This window comes from Sparus aurata, chromosome 22 (assembly GCF_900880675.1).
Source record: "Sparus aurata chromosome 22, fSpaAur1.1, whole genome shotgun sequence".
Classification (NCBI taxonomy): domain Eukaryota; kingdom Metazoa; phylum Chordata; class Actinopteri; order Spariformes; family Sparidae; genus Sparus; species Sparus aurata.
In genome coordinates this window covers 26,084,341-26,103,175 of record NC_044208.1, presented here as the reverse complement: position 1 = coordinate 26,103,175, position 18,835 = coordinate 26,084,341, and the positions used below count along the sequence as shown (strand labels likewise).

Below are 18,835 nucleotides of genomic sequence, written 5' to 3'. Positions count from 1 at the left end.
ACCGTCTGTCCCAAAAGCGCCAATGTTTGAGGAGTTATTAAAAAAAAAATCTACTTTTCTTACAAATACCACCTTTAATTGCCACAATGTATGAGGTTAAAGGTGCATTCAGTAAAAACATTGCATATTCTGAAAAAAAAACAGCATTCAAAGGTTCAGTGTGTAGGATTAAGTGGCATCTAATTCAGCAAGAAGTCTTTTACGGGCCCCAGAGGAAGCTGCATGTAATGTGACATACTGCCACCAGTAACTTTGTTGCATTGTGGGTAATGTAGGCGTGTGGGGTTTTGAAAAGCAAAAGCAGTACGCTCCTATAACAATATTGGACTCGTTCGAAATGACATTGAATATTTTTTATATTTCATATTTCATATCTAAACTGAAAATAAGAGTATTTAACTTTCAAGTCAAGTCGGATCTCGTCCGTCAACTTTTCTGTGAAGTCAAGTTGCAAAAATCATAAAAAAAACAAACAAAAAAAAAGCACTTCTCCTGTAAACTGAACCATCTCAGAAAAAAAAGGTGCTGCAGGTTAAATAATCCTTAGACGCAAGTCATGTTCCAAAGTTCACATACTTTATTTAGACCAAACAGCATGACATCTAAATCAGTAAGTAGAAAAATACTATTACCAACCTTTTCATACATTTCGATGATGCTTCCAATATTTTTTTTCTCTGGACACAAGTTGAAAACGAGTGATCGAGACAACAGAAGGCCACTTTAAAGGTGATAATATCCATGAACATAAGATGCAGGAGTAACAGTTCATGAAAGGTTTGATTCAATGTGAATTTCTGCCTCTACTCTCTATGACGCTACACTGAAAACTACACACAAATTTCAAAGTAAAAGCATAACACTCTGTTATAATGCTGTAATGTTTGTTAATTGTGGGTAACAGTCTGAATGTAGTGTCATTTCTCTCATCATTTTTTTTAAAGTATTCCCTCTTAAACTCTCAGGTATTAACCAAGAGTCAGGGTTCACACGTATTCTGGAATTTTTAGGATGTTAGCCAGATGTTGATAACTCTGTATCCACTGCAAGTCACTCCTAAGTGTGAGTTAAGTGCTTCACAGGCTCAAGTTAATTAATTCAAATCACTGTTTATCCAACAGGAGAGGTGATGAGTGAAACCACCAATTAACAAATCACGATGTAAACGGAAAACTGTGAGGACACTATGAATGCAGTCTTGATACAATCACAACACTCTGTCAGGTTTTTAATCATTCTGACTGCTGTACATGCTGCTCTCTCACTCTCTCACACGTGTGAATTACATTTACAAATCTTGTGCAAACCGGTCAAAGAGGTTCTGCACACTGAGCTCCCACTTGTGACTCTTGTTGTGGATACAGCGTGAATCGACTGTTCTTTAAGCTGTAGATTTTCTTTCACATGGCCTGGCGGATTTTCTCCAGGCTCTTCTCGATGCTGTCAATAACTTCCACTGCGGCTTGTGGGATCCTCGTTCCCGGGCCGAAGATGGCGCACACACCGCTCTGGTACAAGAACTCGTAGTCCTGCGTGCACACATAAGTGGAACAAAGCGTACATCGACGCCAGTTAAAAATTATCTGGAGAAAGACGAATGTGCACAGTCCCTACGTGATCATGTCATTTTAATTATGCTGCAGCTAATTAAACTGAAGCATTCCCCTAAAGACTGACACAGGACACGACGAGAAATGAGACTGCACCGCATGCAGCTGAACAAATCCTATTGTGAGCTGACGGCAATTATATTAATCGTGGGAATTTAGATTTGTTCTTTGTCCACATGATGACAGGATGACATGTTAAGTGTGTCACTTTGTGCTTTCCACGTAATAATACATAAAGTGTTTTCAAGGCTGCAAGGCGCCTGCAGTCACGCTGGAGGCTATGCAGGCTGAGTTGGCCTGGAAGAGCTGCAAAGGAATTGAATTCTCTCTTCGGGGACCAACAGATTATTCCACACTATGCAGTCCAGTAACCACCGCCTCCCCAATGATAAGCACTCAGAGAGGATCAACCCAATATAAATAAAAGGTCAGATACTGCTAAATATTATGCACACGAACATGTGAGTATTTTTATCTTGCGTTATTCCCCCCCCCAGACTGTTGTCATGAGGCTGGGTTTCTAAGAAGGCCCAGATAAAGTGCGGCGGTATCGTTAACATGAATCTCACAGTGATGATAGCTGTAATCAAACGGACACCAGCAACTCGCACGGCCTTTCCCAGGCTCACGAGAAGATACAATCCTGTGGGTTTGCTTCATTTATCACATGCAAATGTGATGCTTTTACTGACTTCTGAAGCCTAGGGAGGGAAAGATCTACCCGCAAACTGGATAAGTAAACACACATACACACAAACTCGATATTCAGCTGGTGCTATTGCCGTGATTTGTGACATTAAGGAGCTCGCATGGGAGGCGTGAACACTGGGAGAAATAAAGCAAGATGGAGGTTCTTCAAGATGTCGCAGAGCAACAGGATGGCAGAATTTCGTCATCAGGTTCGTGAAGGTTACCTGCGGTGGGATGACACCTCCGCAGATGACCAGGATATCTGGCCTGTTGAGCTTCCGTAGTTCCTTGATGAGCTCTGGGACGAGGGTCTTGTGTCCCGCGGCAAGAGTGCTGACCCCGACGCAGTGCACGTCCGCGTCGACCGCCTGCTGGGCGACCTCCAGAGGAGTCTGTTCAAGGTCCGACATGGCAAAACACAGAAAGCACAGAGGTGTGTGAAATATTAATTTACACATAAAAAAGGAACCTTGGAAATACCACAGAGTATAATACCATCACCATTCAAGGGGAGGACGTTCTAAACATTAATACCAAGGTTTTCTGAAGTGGTATGTCCCTGTCCATTACACAAAGCTACATGTATTTCCCACAAACATCATTTATAATTCAAAATACGGTTCCCAAGGCTCTTGTTCTGTTAGCGGCGTGCTAAAAAATGACAGTGGTTTTCTCGCCGCTTCATCATGCGTTTCATTATTTATTTACTCACTGGCAGAGCGCTTAACACCAGGCCGTAAGATCAAAGGTTGAAATTCCACCAACAAAGAGTTACAAGCTGGAGCAACACGGCGTCATTATGCAAATATAATGAGATGTTCTTCTTATTTTACTCGAAATAGTAATAAAACACGGCCCCCTCAGCATGTCCCCACGTCCCATAAGCATTTGAATCACAGTTATGGGGTTGAAGTAGATCCTGCCTGAAGGAGGAAATTTGGGAAAATGTGACAACAACAACGGGGAACATTTTTATGACTTCATTTAATCGGAAACAAGACAGAAGTGGAAATGGTCTCGGGTTTTCATGCGAGAAATTACGGACCTGGACCTGTCAACACACTGCGCACTTCATCGGCCTTAGAACTGTCTATCAAGAACAGGTAGAGGCTCAAGCATTTGCACTTTCCAGTGCTCCTTCTAAAATTAAAAACTCTTTTAGAGTCTGAGGGTTTGTCAGTTTGTATGTTCTCAAACACAAAGAGAAGCTTGGTTCAACGCTGCAATAAGACAGTTAGATAAAACTTTGTCTTTTAAGTCTTGTAAGGAATCTTTAAGTATCCTAAATCAAAAGGCCACATATACTGTTGGTCAAATAAAACAAAAGGCAAACCACATTTCATTTTTATCTATTCCTTACCTTATAGGGTATTAATAATTAGTTTTTGTGAAGTTACCCAAATTGCTTAAATCCTTTCAGCAGTTAATTTGAACACATGCTCGCTTAAAAGGCAGAGTCACTTCTTCTGACACGAACCCAGTGCCTTGCACATTTATCTTGAGTACTCGCACATGTAGCTGCATTCTTCTGTATGACACCGACCTGAAACAGTGGTCCGATGTCCACGTCGAAGCCCAGGTCGGCAAACCCTGTAGCGATGACTTTGGCACCTCTGTCATGACCGTCCTGCCCCATTTTTGCCACCAGCAGTCGAGGGTTTCTGCCCTCTTGGTTCTTAAATTCTGCAACTCTGACATTAAAAGAAAAAAAAAACAAAAAAAAAAAAACCTTATGTTACTCAATCAGTCCAGCGATAAGCATGTTCATGACGGCTGCAAAGATGCTGTATACCTATTGTGGGTCATGGCGATCTCTTCATGCTCCCCGAACTCGCTGCGGTAAGCGCCGCTCACCATCCTGGTGCTGGCCTTGTGTTCGCCAAACACCGTCTTCATGGCGTCAGTTATTTCGCCAACCGAACATCTGAAAACCAAAAAAGAAGGAAGCAGAAAACACGCTCCTCAGTACGTTTTCACTCTACAGTTATCTAAAGTGGGGCATTCATGTCGTTCATTTTCATTTCACATTCAATAAACTAAATGCAATTTTCCTTGCCATTTCATAACATGATTTTATTAAGAGTAATGACATTAATCAGAATTAGAGTCAGATGTCAGAGAGACTTGTAGTCTCATTTCCAGTAAGACAGCTGCTGAAGTCAGGGTAATAAAATGGTAGCTATAAAATAACTCCAGTTGAGTGTTTGACACTTGCCGAAATGCGCATCACTGAAGTCGTTTGCAGTTATATAAAAAGTAGTTCATATGTGGTATACATGTCTGTGAGAGTTGTGCTCTGAAGTCATTATTTTCAACTTTGTTTTCTTAAAACAGAATGGGAGATTTGTGTATTTTTGAATCCGGGCCCGACGTAACCATTTGGGACATCTCGCACAAGATTTGTAAGGAGGACTTCTCCTTCAGCGAGACTTGTGTTTTTGCTTAAGGAAGGGATCTTAATATTTCATGAACAAGAAGCTCTCCATCTCTAGGAATATCTTCTTGTAAAGTTTGACAGTTGGCGTTGCCCCTAAGGATTACACTGCCGCCACTGAAGCTGTGTGACGGCTGCCAGCTGAGGCGATCGACCAAAACAAGTCCGAAATGTTTGGCGGGTATGAATCATTGAGAGAGCAAAACATGCAAATATAGGTCCCAGATCAAAATTTATACTAGGAATGTCCCGATCAGTTCCGATCAGGTTTTTTTTTACCCTTTAATATTTAGCTATGGTACCTCCATATCATCCATTCATTTTTTTCAAATTCCTTATTGTTGTCACGTACAATGACGTGGACGCGTTGCTACTTCACACGTGTTCAGCATCTCCTGGATTGTACTTTGCCTGTATTGCTCGAGTGAGCTCGTCGTTTAACTTTGAGCGTTTTGGTTTGTTTATATGCTGTATTAAATGTGTAGTATTAAGTGCAGCTCTTTCGTTACCCCCTCCTCGCAGCGGTCGTATTCCAGATGTTACATGCTTTCTAAATTAACCAGTTTCCACACTGCTGATATTTTATCTACAGGTTTGCCAGAGTAACGTTACACGCGTGTCTGCGTTCTGCCACAAATTGTCCTCTGACGTTAAAAAAAAAACAAGACATCACTTATTTAGACAGTCCAAGTTTGTTTATTTTCATGTGTAGGCCTCATATATGTTGATGTTATTGAATATACTAAATAAGACCTCCTTTCCCATGTGACATGCTCATCATACCAACAACTTCCTAACGAGTCACTGATAATTTGGCTTTGTTCAGCAGTGCATGAAAAAGGTACAGCACAGATTAACATTTCCTTTCCATCAAATAAATTGGAATCTGACTTCTGTATTCTGGCAGCAACAAGAACGACATTTAAGCTTTAATAACGCTATCAGTACACAAAAATACGGACCTTCTTTACAGGAGTATTTTGAGAGGGTTATCTAAGTCATTGAATTTAAAAATTATTTCTCAAGCATCTGGCTGCATCAAAGAATTCTTTTCCAACAAGAGCTTCATTGCCTCCGATGATTCTATCAACTGCCGCATGATAAGCCCCAGGTATATAGAGATACGCGAACAAGAGGGCTTCAGAGAAAAATATAATGATGACTGTGTGGTGCATGCGTGCGAACGAGAACATCACAGGCTTTTTCAGAGATGAGAGGATCGATTCACAGCAGTTAATAAATTGTTAAACAAAAACATTAATCATGTAATACCCAAACCGTATGTAACTTTTCAACTGTGTTACGAGAGGATCCTCCGCGAAAGGAAATTTTCAGTCTAACGAACAATGAAGGAAAGGAAAATAACATTTACTCTTTGAAGCCAAATTCACACCAACATAAGGGCAGACGTGATAATCTGAGGCTTTACTGTGTGTGGGAGTTTGTACCTGGCTCGTGCTGCCTCCACAGCCAGGGCTAACAGGTTGCCCTCCCTGGTTTTGGCACACTCCTCAATGGCTGCCAGGCACTTCTTCGCGACATCAGGGTCACGAGTCTGCCTCACCTACAACAGAGGGAGGAGGGAAAATGCCACAAACATTTATACAATAGAAAAACATTCAAACATCTCATAGACCTTTGATAGAAGGAGAAGCACAGGTGTTACTGATAACATTAATGAAACATCTGTTCCATCTTAGTGACTCTGCATGCAAAATAACAGGACGCTGGAGGGGACACACCTGAATGGAATGCAGCCATTATTAATTAAGATTATCAGCTGCACCTGTGTTTAGTCTAACTGTCAGCTTTTGTCCATTTTGCACCGCTTGGGAAAAAGGTAATCTGATAGACGTTCTTGGACTTCAACTTTCTCAGGTTGCAAGTTGAAGCGAAACTCTCCTTAAAAAATGCAACTAAGGCTTTCTTGTGTGAATGTACCCGAGTTAAACCTTCGCGTAAAAGCATAATTACGACGAAAGAGGCACTTTTAAGATTGACCGTATTTTCGTTTTTGTGTCAAACTCATTTTCAATGGGAGTGCTACGAGCACTTTTTACGATAGCATCAACATCGCTATTTTTAAAACACCAAGAGGGCTCGACACAACTCTGTGTACACAAACAATGTTCTCAGTGCTCGAGTCCGTGTGTAGAGACCCTGGTGATACTACGAGCAAAGTTTCATGTTGTGTCGAGCCTTCTTAGTGTTTTAAAAATAGAGATTTTGATGCTATCGCAAAAGTGCCCGTAGCATCCGAAAAAGAAAATACAGTAAATTCTAAAAGTGGCACTTTCGTCGTAATTATGCTTTTACATGAAGGTTTGACTCACATACATTCACAAGAAAAGCCTCGGTTGCATTTTGGCGAGCGTTTCACTTTAACAGTTTACAGTTACAGTGTGTCACAGATGATAGTTGGGCATAGATACTATAAAATTAGAACATGTTATGAGAATGTATAAATAGAAACAGGTAGTTTAGCAACTTGCAGCCCTGATTCTTATTCTTTTACACCGAAAGTACCACATTTGTTACCAGGTAACGAGAGTCACAGCATTAACAATATAAATTGCACAGTATCTCCTTTTTAAACAAAGGGAGAATGATGGAAACATGGAAGATTAACTTCAGCATTATAATGTTTCAACTAGTGATTTTGACTTTCAACAATTGTTATGTGATTTTTGAGGCATTATGCTGGACAATATTACGTCTTGTCTATAAATGTATTTCCTTATTATTGTTCTTTGTCTTTGACCGCTTTTAACCTCGTTATTCAGATTTCAGTCGGGTATGACCCAGAAATAAACCATATCAATCCCAAGTTAGTTATTAGTTAGCATTTGGTTATGATTTCAATAATTATGAGGTATTCCTTCCATTATTTCATTATTATCCAACATTTACTCCATTATGACCATGTTATCACTGACCTATAATGAGGAGCTCCATCTTTAAATTGTAGTAAAATCCTGTCAGAACTTGATCTAAGAGAAACATTTACCTGTGTATCTGTCTTAAGACTGTCTATAGAGCCCAGGAGGCCTGAGCCCTCCCCCCCCGTCACCAGACTTAACTGACATAGTGGCACAATCAGCAGGAAATGACATAAACACTGTGACAAAGATTCAGCCTTGAAGGTGAGGCTTAGGCAAATCAGTTTTTTTTTAATTTTTTCCCATACAGACTGGATGCCAGAAAAGAACCAGGATTTTTGCTCAGTGGATCCAAAACACATCTGGAGGTAGTTTGAAATGCGATTTGGGGATTTTCTACAAAAGCATCTCAGTCCAGATGCTACGGTCTTTTGTAGCACGTGCAATGCAACGCAACAAAATCAAAGCCAGCGTTGAGGAAACGCATCAAAGCGGCTGTGCAGACTGCTTGCTGCTACCAGTGGGGGGGTATAGAGGACAACGCAGATAATAACAGTGTGTGAACAGTCAAGCTGAAATGAATTTTCTGCTCATAGACTTGACAGCGTGATTGTTTGGAGATTGAGATGATTGATCTTCATTTCGATGCGTCTGTGATGGAAGCACAAGTGTGCACAGTGACCGACGCCTATGTTGTTACCACAGCAACCTGTGCATATAGGCTGGTGATGGCTAGCCACATAAATCCAGTACGATTACTGCAGTCTGAACATAGTCGTATACGGACACCTCATACACTAGGGCTGCATGATATATCGTTTGAGCATCTCGATGTAGGACGCAAATGAACTCATCCAATTTCAAGGGTACCTGACACACTCTGTGCATGCGGCCTCTGCAGACTCTGCATGCACAGCGATCCACCAATCACATTAGTTTTTAATCTGAGTGCCGAAGCAGACCACGCCCCTGCGCATGGAGTAAGTCGCTGGTAACAACATTGAAAAACGAGCAGCGAACAAGAGAAAATCGCAAAAACGAAGACTTGGTGCCAAAAAGAAAAGCAACATCAGTCATCTGGAATTATTTCGGCTGCAAGAAGGATGATATTGACCAAATACGTGTTCTGTGGCAACAGTGCCTTGCATCTGTTGCCACAACGAGAGGTTACACAACTCATTTGTTTGACCATTTACGTCGGTACCACACAGCGGAGTCCTGCACTGGTCTTATTTTGAAAACCCGCCCGTACACGCCATAATTAAAACTGCATCCGACCCGTTTTCCTACAGTAGCACAAATGACATTTCGCACCCGAGTCGACCAGATATAAATTGTCACCGACACCCGAAGGAAAATTAGACAGACTTAATTTTTATAAATTAAAGTATGCCAGTCGGGGAATGGAAGTTCTGGGAGGGCGCAAGCACGCATGAATGAGCTCATATGAAATATACATGCTTATCATTTTGAAATGCAGCATAACATAAAGTGCTATTCAGGTCATCTGATGAAAATTCCTGTATTTTTTCATATCGCAATATATATCGCAGGGCTAAAAAAAAAATCGAAATATCATTTTTTTCCAATATCGTGCAGCCCTATCATACACTGTGTCCATCAACAGATTTAAGAATAGATAAAGATTGGTAATTTGCCCCACAATTGCTTTGCTTCTGACTGTCATCTAGTTTTATTTCTGGTCCAAAGATAAACAGTATGATCTATAGTATTAACGCTTCACTATCTTCCTGTCGCAGAAATGACAACAGCTTGTCATCTTCAGGAATGTACAAACACATTGCACTGAAAATAAATCGTCCTCTCTCACCAGGGCAGACCACAGAATCCTGTCGACATTATAGGCAAACAATTAAGGTCATAACTAAGTTGTTAAAGACTTAATAAAAAGGTTCCTCCATAAGAACGCATCCAAGAACGCATAACGAAGTACAAGTGTGCACTGCAGGACCAAATGAGACATGATGCACATGCACAGGTAAAGTGATTAACTGATCATCTCTGCAATGTTCTGCTGGAAAGCCTCGGCTCTCGGCATGCATGTGGATTTTACTTAAGCGCTCGCCCATGACAGGTCTGATACACTGTGGCTTACAGTGAGCTACTGCTTTCATTAAAAACTGTCACCAAATAAGGCAATATGAATGTTAAAGAAACCTACAGCCCACCTAAACACTGCAGACCAAGTGCGCCCCGCTACGCTGCCAACATTGCTCAGGAGTGGGCTAAGAGACCTGACAAGTCCCCAAGACATCAATGCAGTTTAGGTTAGCACATAACCAGTTGGAGAATTACTGAACATGTGTGCATTAATATTCATAAGTGACGTATATTCCCCATTGGAGAGCCTTTGATCGTAACATTTCAGCCCGGTTTGTCTAATTTAACCTCCGCCTCAGTTACGTGGAGTGATTTGTGTGCAACTTTAGAGCTTCCGATTGTGTTTTCCCCACGGAGGAGCTATTTCTTTCTCTCTTTAAAAGATAAAAACTGCTCTTACATTTGACGGGATTATGGATGCCTTTTCGCATGCCAGGAGCATCCTTTAAGGGAAGCTGCGGACGTCGCTGAATTTACATATAAATGAAATGGTTAGACATCAGATTGTGATCAGGAAAACAACGGTACATTATCACACATGACATCTGTTGGAACAAGAACCGATAAAATAAAACCACACAAGTAGAAACGATGAACACACCGATGAAAGAACTAAACACAGCAACTCTGACATTTCGCGTAGCCAGAGCTTGTATAATGAGGAGTCATGTTTAACGCAGCAATCTTGGCGAATTAATAACAGTTACGTGATCCGTGTGAACCGGGCGTTAGAGTCTTGCGGATAAAGACGAGACAGAGAAAGAACTCTGACAGCCAGTTGTGCAACGTATTATTCAAATGTCTCCTGTATGGATAAAGTCAAAGCTCTATGCTGCTTGGTAACACTGGCAATAACTTGCTGTCTTTTCAAGCTGAGGCATTAATGGTATTCATTCAGCATTTCACTGAGGAAAAACAATAGTGGAGTTTTAAATAATGCCGTTACCTTGGTAACCTTATACCAGAGATTTATCTAGAAGTAGTCGAGTATTCTCAAGGGGCACTCACCCTCTTCAGTTTTTCTATCTGTTTCTCGCGCACGACGGTGTTATCTATAGCCAGCACCTCCACGGTCTCCTCTTTGGTCAGGCGGTACTTGTTCACCCCGACAATGACCTCTGCACCTGTGAAAGGACGAGGAGATAAGTACTTTAATCAGCAGGAACATATAACAACAAAGAGGTTTGTAGATAACAGAACAAGACACTTTCAGATGCTTTTTCCTGGAGGGAGCTGTAAAAGTAAGTATTTGTACTGAATTTCAAAAACACAAATGTCAAAGGAAGAAATTCAATTTAATTCACGTGTTTCACATTTTATTATTATCATTATTACTATTATTATTAATTGTGGTAGATTTGGGTAATGAAAAAACTTAGAAAACAGAGAGAAAACAGAGAAAAGCTTATATTGCTGTTGCCTGAATGTTTGCTTGTGAGGTATCTGCAGCTTGCAGGAAGTTAACTTTTTGATCTTCCAACAATTGTTATCTTTAAATAAATCTATAAATAAACACATATCCATTTTGATTCAATCTCATTTCGATTATTCTTTTTGTTATCTATACCTTATCTAGATGGGGAGGCTGAGCGAGGACACTTTGTTGGTAGATGCTGCGGTTCCTGTTTCTCGGGGCATTCTGTTAAGATTACCCAAGAGCTGGGATCAATAACCTTTTTTTTATCTGGTATAGTGTGGCTTCTATCGCAATTATTCTTTTTCGGTAAAAATAATAAGCCTAGAAAGAACAAAAAATGAAAGCATTGCAGCAACTACAAGAGTGATATTCTTTTACTTAACTTCAACAACAGAACAAAAGCGTGTATATGCGTATATATGTCTGTATGCTGTGTGTGTAAGCAACGCCCTCGCCAAGGAAACGAGAGAGGAACATGGACAGTTCGTAAGTGAAATGCAGAAAAGACGCTCCGCCCCCCAATTGAATGATAGAGGAAACACCGTCCTGCATCTGGGAGCCAAACATGGTCAATCATAATTCAAGGCCCATTTGAAGTGGAATAGGAAAAGGTCAGCAGCAAAGACATTATTCCAGGGTGACTCAGAAGGGCAATGAATATCATCAGGAAGGCATCAGGGGATTATGAAATAAAGCCACACAATCTGTGTGACATCGCCGAGCTCTTCGAACAACATACGCATTCTCTGCTTGATTCAAGCTGTGAGCTTGTGTGACCTCCACTTGTGGGAGCCTAGCCATGCCTGCATACTGCCCGAGGTCTAGCAAGTCTTAACATGCATATGTTTGAGTTAAAAGGGCCAGTGTGTTCTTACAGGATGATTCAGTGGCATCTAGTAACGAGACTGCAACCAACTGAATACCCTTCTACTCACCCTCCCATTTAAAGCATATAGAAGAAACCACTGTGGTCGCTGAAAGCGCTATGAAATCCAAGGAACCTCTCTACAGCCAGTATGTGGTTTGTCTGTTTTGGGCTACTGTAGAAACATGGCTGTGTAACATGCTGCACTCAAGGATGTTATGTTAAATCTCTTCTGAAGCCAATAAAGCTTGCTTATCTGGCTATGAAAATACCTGGAGCACTAGAGACTTCCACCAACCGAGCCGGCTAACTTCCAGTTTAGCGTCCGGCTAACATAAATGGGGATAAAACAATTTAATCACGCGGCTCTTATAGACTTTACAAATTGTATTGCTCCTGATGAGCAGGCTTGCATCTTGCATGGAAGCCGCTGCCATCAGTGCATGACTGTGTGTTTGAATCCAAAAATGATGATTCTTTCAGGCAATGAGCGGATGATTTATTTATACAGTACCTGAGTCGATGCGGGCCTGTCTGCGAGCAGCACATTCTTCAATACGAAGTTTTGGAATGCCCTCCGCCACGGCTCTCGCCATGCCTCCCATTTCTTCAATGTCTTTAATGAACTATACAAAAAAAAAAAAACACAGGTCTGAACAGAATGACTCCATGATGAGAGATTACAACACTACTACATTTATCTTTGTGTATGACGTCTACCTCACAAAAACTGCACCAGACACCAAGGTTGTAAAAAGGTTTGCATTTGCAGCAGTATTAGCAGTTTGTCATGATTGAATTGTGGCTGAAAAATAAACTCTTCATTAAAACAATATTCTGACTACTTTGGATGGAAGCCCAGTCTGTTGCCTCTCTGTCCTCTTGACAAACCTTCAGAGCTGTGTTATAGACGTCATCCGTGAGAGCCTCCATCATGTGCGAGCCCCCCCAGGGATCGGCTACTTTAGGGATGCCCGACTCCTCCTGGATGATGATCTGGGTGTTCCTGGCAATGCGAGCGCTTTTCACCGTGGGCAAACCCAGAGCTTCATCAAAGGAGTTGGTGTGGAGGGACTGGGTCCCCCCAAACACAGCTGCCATGCCCTCAATCACCGTACGGACCACATTGTTGTAGGGATCCTAAGAAGAGGAGGATAGCTAGTTACTGCTCATTACTTTTACATTAGTTTTTTAAACGTTTTAAGGACTTATATTTACTTGTTCAGTGAGAGACCAGCCTGAGGTCTGGCAGTGAGTGCGGAGGAGGAGAGACTTGGCATTTTTGGGCTCGAAGTTCTCTTGAATGAGCGTGGCCCACAGCTTCCTCGCTGCCCTCAGTTTGGCTATTTCCATGTAGAAATTCATCCCAATACCCCAGAAGAAGGACAACCTGACAGCACAGACAGACCAAGACAGAAGATTAGAGATCAATTGTTAAAAAAAATAATTATTCAAAATGGTTTGTTGTGACACATCTAACCTTAATCCAAAAACTGCAGCTCCTGTGATTTGGATATGGCACTTCGACATTTTGCTATTAAGATCTGTTTCGTTTAATTGTTGTTCCTTAATTATAATTACTATGATACCTCTTATTTATATATTTATATATCCAGGTTGGGTAAGTCATATATTTACACCTATTTTCATAACAGAGTGCTGAAAAGGGTTTGTAATTAATCAGGATTGCTTCCCACACCTATTCACTATCTTTTTTTTTCGACACAGAAAGGTTTTTATGATAAATGTAATCACCACGGCATCAAAAAAAAAAGCAAATTGGCAAAGCAAATTTGCTTTTTTTTTGATGCCATACATTTTTTGATGCATCAACAAGATGTGCTTGTGTTGTTAAAACCATGGGTAAGCGCCGCTCGTTGGTCTAGGAATGACCAGAAATAAATGCGCTGCAAAGAGAGAAAAGCTCTGGTTGAAAAAGCCTCCAGACATCTCTAAAGTGAGTCATTCTGTGAGATCCTTAGGTGGAGAGGGGTCAACCCGGACTAGGCCCTGAGGTTGTTGTTAAGGACCGAATGCACACGCAACTGTTATTATCCCGGTAATTGAAAAGGCGGTGAAAAAGAGATTGCTGAGGTACGAGTGAATAGGAAATAAAGGTAACACAACGCAAGGAACAAGAATGAAGGGGAGGGGAGGGGAGAGAGGGGAGGGGAGAGAGGGGAGGGGAGGGAGGGGAGATTGTGCAACTGACTGAAAAGACCTCTTGCTATTCATTACATAAATATCTTCATTTAGATTATAGCAGGCAGGGAAAATGTAATTCTATGGAGCAGCAAGTAGACTCAGCTTTTGAGGAGATTTCAGAATATCAAGATACAGCCGAAAAATACTGCATACATGTCGTCCCTTCCTACCAACTTTTTCCCGTTTTATTCAATTCATATGTTACATCAACATGAAACACTTGTGCGTTTTGCTCTATGGTAAGTGTTTGTATAAATTAGAATCGGACGCGTTTGTAGTTTGACTGGCAGCCTCTCCATCTGGCATTAATTGCACGCTAATTCGGTCTGAGAGTACCATCTGCTGATACGATAAATAAAGGAGAAGGTGTTTGTTTGCCAGTTAAATGTGGCTGGAATGATTATTTATCACGCCTTAGTCACAGAGTCAGAGGAATCTTAATAAAAGATCAACATCATAGTTGGCACAACTGTCGCTCTGGTTTAGTGTCTGGGAGTTTAGTCATCAACAGAATATTTAGTTAGTGCCTGGATAAATCCTGGACTGCTGGTTATTGGCTGACAGACATGTCAACATTATGGTGATTAGCAGAAGTTTAGCACAACACAAACAAACACGCAAACTTCAGCCTCTTGAGAAAAGTGCAAGAGTGATAAGCTCTTACACAGTCAGTCCATGTTAGTCTCAAAGTCGGACAAAAACACCCACATAACGCTTAGAAGGTCGATTTACTCTTTCATATGTACGTCTTAGTCGGACTTGAAATGGCCTTGGTGTTCTGCATAGGCACAACAGTCCCTGCTCAAGGCATTGATCTGGAAGTCACCCATGGCATAGATCCATAGCAAGAGGGCAGGGGAAACAAAAGAAACCCGACAAGGAGCACAACGTCGAAGCTATCAACATAGCAAGTGCTAGAGCATGAAGTACACATTTGGACTGAAGAGGAGACACAGTTTATGTCGTCTCCCGGTGAAGGTTACTTTGAACATCGAAGTAACAAAAGAAACCAGCGTTTTCTTTGCAGCTGATATGATACATTCCCCGTCTCCGTCAGTTGCCTGTACCAGCCTGCAGATGGCTTGTGTAAGTTGTTTCACGCTGCTGTACTGTCGATTTCTTCCTGAAGGACTCGGGTCAGATTTTCCACGACAGTCCCAACGATGATGCACGTTCATGCACATTAGAAAGCCTCGCCTCAGCGCCTCGCTCTGCTCCGCTATCACAGAGCAGCTGTAGCTAATCTTGGTTTGGAAAAAGGGTCGTCGAACATTAACTAACGCTCAGCTCAGCTTCCAGCACAACACGGAAGACTACATCATATCAAAGACGTTTCACACAGTAGGTTTTTTTTTTTATAATATATATATATATATTTCACCACTTTTCTCTTGCTAGAAAATCTGAGACATTGAAAAGAGGTTTGAACTTCTTACATTACAGCTCCGACTCGGGTTAATGATGTTTGAATATCTATGTGCTGTATCGTAGGCAACTGGACTCGTGTGTGGGTGTGTTCTTACAGAGTTGTTAAACACTCTCACACAGGGTTTTAAAAGCTGGCAACTCCTCTCCAGTTAGTTAGAACTGAAGAAGCCTCTTGGGTGAGAGGTGAGACATCTTCAAGGAACTTCAAGTTACTTTCCAGTTGCCTACGATACAGCAAGTGGATTTACCATAAACTGGATGCCTGAGAACCTTCATCAAAATGTTTTAATATACGTTATCCAGCTGTAACTGTGCGCCACAACTATGTAAATCCAAACCGGTCTCCCCAGCACTTTGGAAAGATCCTAATATTTTGTACCTCGGCGCAAACTCGTCGATGGTTAAGCCGGCTTTCAGACCAGTGCGGCAGTACTCCAGGCCGTTAGCGATGGTGTAGGCTACTTCCAGGATGGCGTCAGCTCCAGCTTCCTGGAGATGGTAGCCGCTGATGGATATGGAGTTGAACTTGGGCATGTGCTGGTAACATAGAACGCACATCAGTGAAAAATGCCAATGCGACGCGTACTTAACCAACAGCGTAACACAGAGTTCGCACCGTACAAGCAGATTAAGTTGTACATACCTTGGTGGTGTAAGCGAAGATGTCAGCAATGGCGTGCATGGAAGGTTCCGGGGGGAAAATGTAGGTGTTGCGTACCATGAACTCCTTCAAAATATCGTTCTGAATCGTGCCAGTTAGTTTGGCCTTCGACACGCCCTGCTCCTCTCCGGTCACAACAAACATGGCCAACACGGGAATGACGGCTCCATTCATCGTCATCGACACGGACATCTTCTCCAGCGGGATTCCATCAAAGAGCATCTTCATGTCTTCAACGGTGTCGATAGCGACCCCGGCCATGCCCACATCTCCGTGGACTCGAGGGTTATCGGAGTCGTAGCCGCGGTGCGTCGGGAGGTCAAAAGCCACGGACAGCCCCTGCTGTCCAGCTGAAATGAAATTGATAGTGGATTAGAGACGGTGAGAAAAAAAACAAAGGGGGGTCCTGGCTTCGAGCTCAGGGAGAAATCCAAAACACATTACTGGAGACTTCAAAAGGCATGTAAAAACTGTTAAACAAACAACTTTTGAATGGTGAACTTTTCACCTTGCTGATTACCATCATATAAGAATTACCCCAGAGGACATACGCTCCAGATGTCTGAATTGCTGCAAATTTTTTCATAGCAGAAAGAGCACTTGACTCTCATTATAAGACAATAAACAAAAGGGCATTTTCATTTACATTAAATTATTGAAGATTTAAAGTATTTGCGCATGGTCCTTGCAAGCTTTAATGACCCTAAAACATTGACATTCTTCATTCTGCACATACTTATATGTATAAATCTGCAGGACACATACTGTATTTGACCCTACAATCTTTCCATCTACTTTAAGCCAGTTTTCCGATTATTCTTGGTAATCAAAACGTAGCCTCTGGTCTTTCAGTGCAAATCACAGGGAGTAACAATCTCTAAAATCTGCACTAGAACAGAGCCAGCTACTGTAAACTCAACTTCCATCTTCTTGGGGATGTAACAGCCAATTACCAGTAACTTAATGTATAGAATTTAGATTTCTCATGGGCACATGTTGTCCAAAAATGTGTTAAACAAAACCCAAGTTCTGCCTTAATGTGATATGTACACAATAGATCTGAAGTGGCACAGATGTTTGAGTAATGACCCAGTTGACCCTTGAGGATGATTTTCACACGTAAGTTTGCAAATACAATGTTTCAACTTATAGATGTACCTTTAATGTTATCTTTATAAAACTTGTTGCTCTCCTCCACGGTGCTGAAGCCAGCATACTGCCTGATAGTCCAAGGTCTGTAGGTGTACATGGTGGGATAGGGCCCTCTAGTGTATGGAAACACTCCTGGCAGTTCATCTGGCCTGCCAGCTGAGTCTGCTTGGGTGTACACGGGCTTGATGTTGATCCCCTCGGGCGTGCGCCAGATCAGATCTTCTGGGTTCTTCCCCTTCAGCTGCTTCTTCGCCAGGCTGACCCACTCAGGGAGCAGCTCAGCCTGGTCCTGACACGGTATGGATGTGTGGATCAGACAGCGCTGTGTGTGTGCTGAGGAGACAGAAGCTCGAACCAGGTGCCGGGCAGCCATCGCTGCACATGCCCTCTGTGCAGTCAGCATGCTTACTTGTAGACTTCAGATGCACATGGATCACCTGAGGGAGAAATGAGGGACAGACATGAGGTGGTGAGAACACTAATAATGATCACATGCTACTACATTTAGCAGGTGATGCCAGCACACATGGACTTCACACTAATCACGCATCCCAGTTTCATCTTTTATGAAGTGTTAAGTTTCCTGTTTCCTGCTTGCTGAACTTCGACAGTTACTTTGTTTTGGTGGATGATTAACGGCCATTGCACTGCATTAGCAAGGCAAACCAGTAAAATAACACACGCTAACAAAGTATATCATGCTCAAATGCCAACTGATATTTAGTAATAATGTAAAGCTGGCACTTCATATCAGTCCTGCTCTGTCAGTCAAACTCTGAAATGATTAACACAGGTCTGGGCATGTTGAACTCTACGTAGCCAGCAGCTAGCTTCAGATATTTCCTCTTGACAGGTGACATTGATGTTACGTTAACATTAGCTAGCTTAGCATTGCGGACGAGCTGACCGCTTCAGCCAGATAGCATCTGCTTTTCCATTAAAAAAAAGGAATAAGATACATAAAACAGTGGGTAGTAAAACCGCAACACGTTGATGTTAATGTTGACATAATGTTAATTTCAAGTAAGCTAACGTCACAGCTGCTGAGCACTTTAGCTAACCTGCTAAATAACCTAGCTTGAACCGTTAGCTTTTGTTTAACGAGCCGCAGGGACGAGCGCTAACACGAGACGTACTGTAGGCACGTAAATACACTTCACGGCACCTATTTCTACATATTTTTGAGATAAATTTCTGACCTTGTCGTCTGTTGTGCTCTTTCAGAGAGACGAAAGGCGTGTGTGCGTCCGTCCAATGAAGTTTCATAACATTGCCAGTCAGCCAATCGCGTGCCTCCGTCAACGGCTAACCTTTGACCCCGAGACACCGGAAGTAAATGTCATATTCAAGCTTGTTGAATGTGGTGGAGATAA

General features: G+C 42.0%; 1 protein-coding gene across 1 annotated transcript; it reads right to left on the bottom strand.

Annotated features, from left to right (window-relative positions):
* Positions 1–554: 554 nt before the first annotated feature.
* mmut (methylmalonyl CoA mutase) lies at positions 555–18,783 on the bottom strand. The gene is made up of 13 exons (XM_030405729.1): positions 18,662–18,783; positions 17,469–17,899; positions 16,293–16,660; positions 16,029–16,186; positions 13,235–13,406; positions 12,908–13,156; positions 12,531–12,642; positions 10,743–10,858; positions 6,183–6,298; positions 4,093–4,224; positions 3,844–3,991; positions 2,525–2,692; positions 555–1,529 (listed from the first exon to the last, which is right to left on the bottom strand). The coding sequence occupies exons 2-13, from the start codon at positions 17,863–17,865 to the stop codon at positions 1,401–1,403; spliced, it is 2,265 nt and encodes a 754-aa protein (XP_030261589.1). The 5' UTR covers positions 17,866–17,899; positions 18,662–18,783; the 3' UTR covers positions 555–1,400.
* Positions 18,784–18,835: the final 52 nt, after the last annotated feature.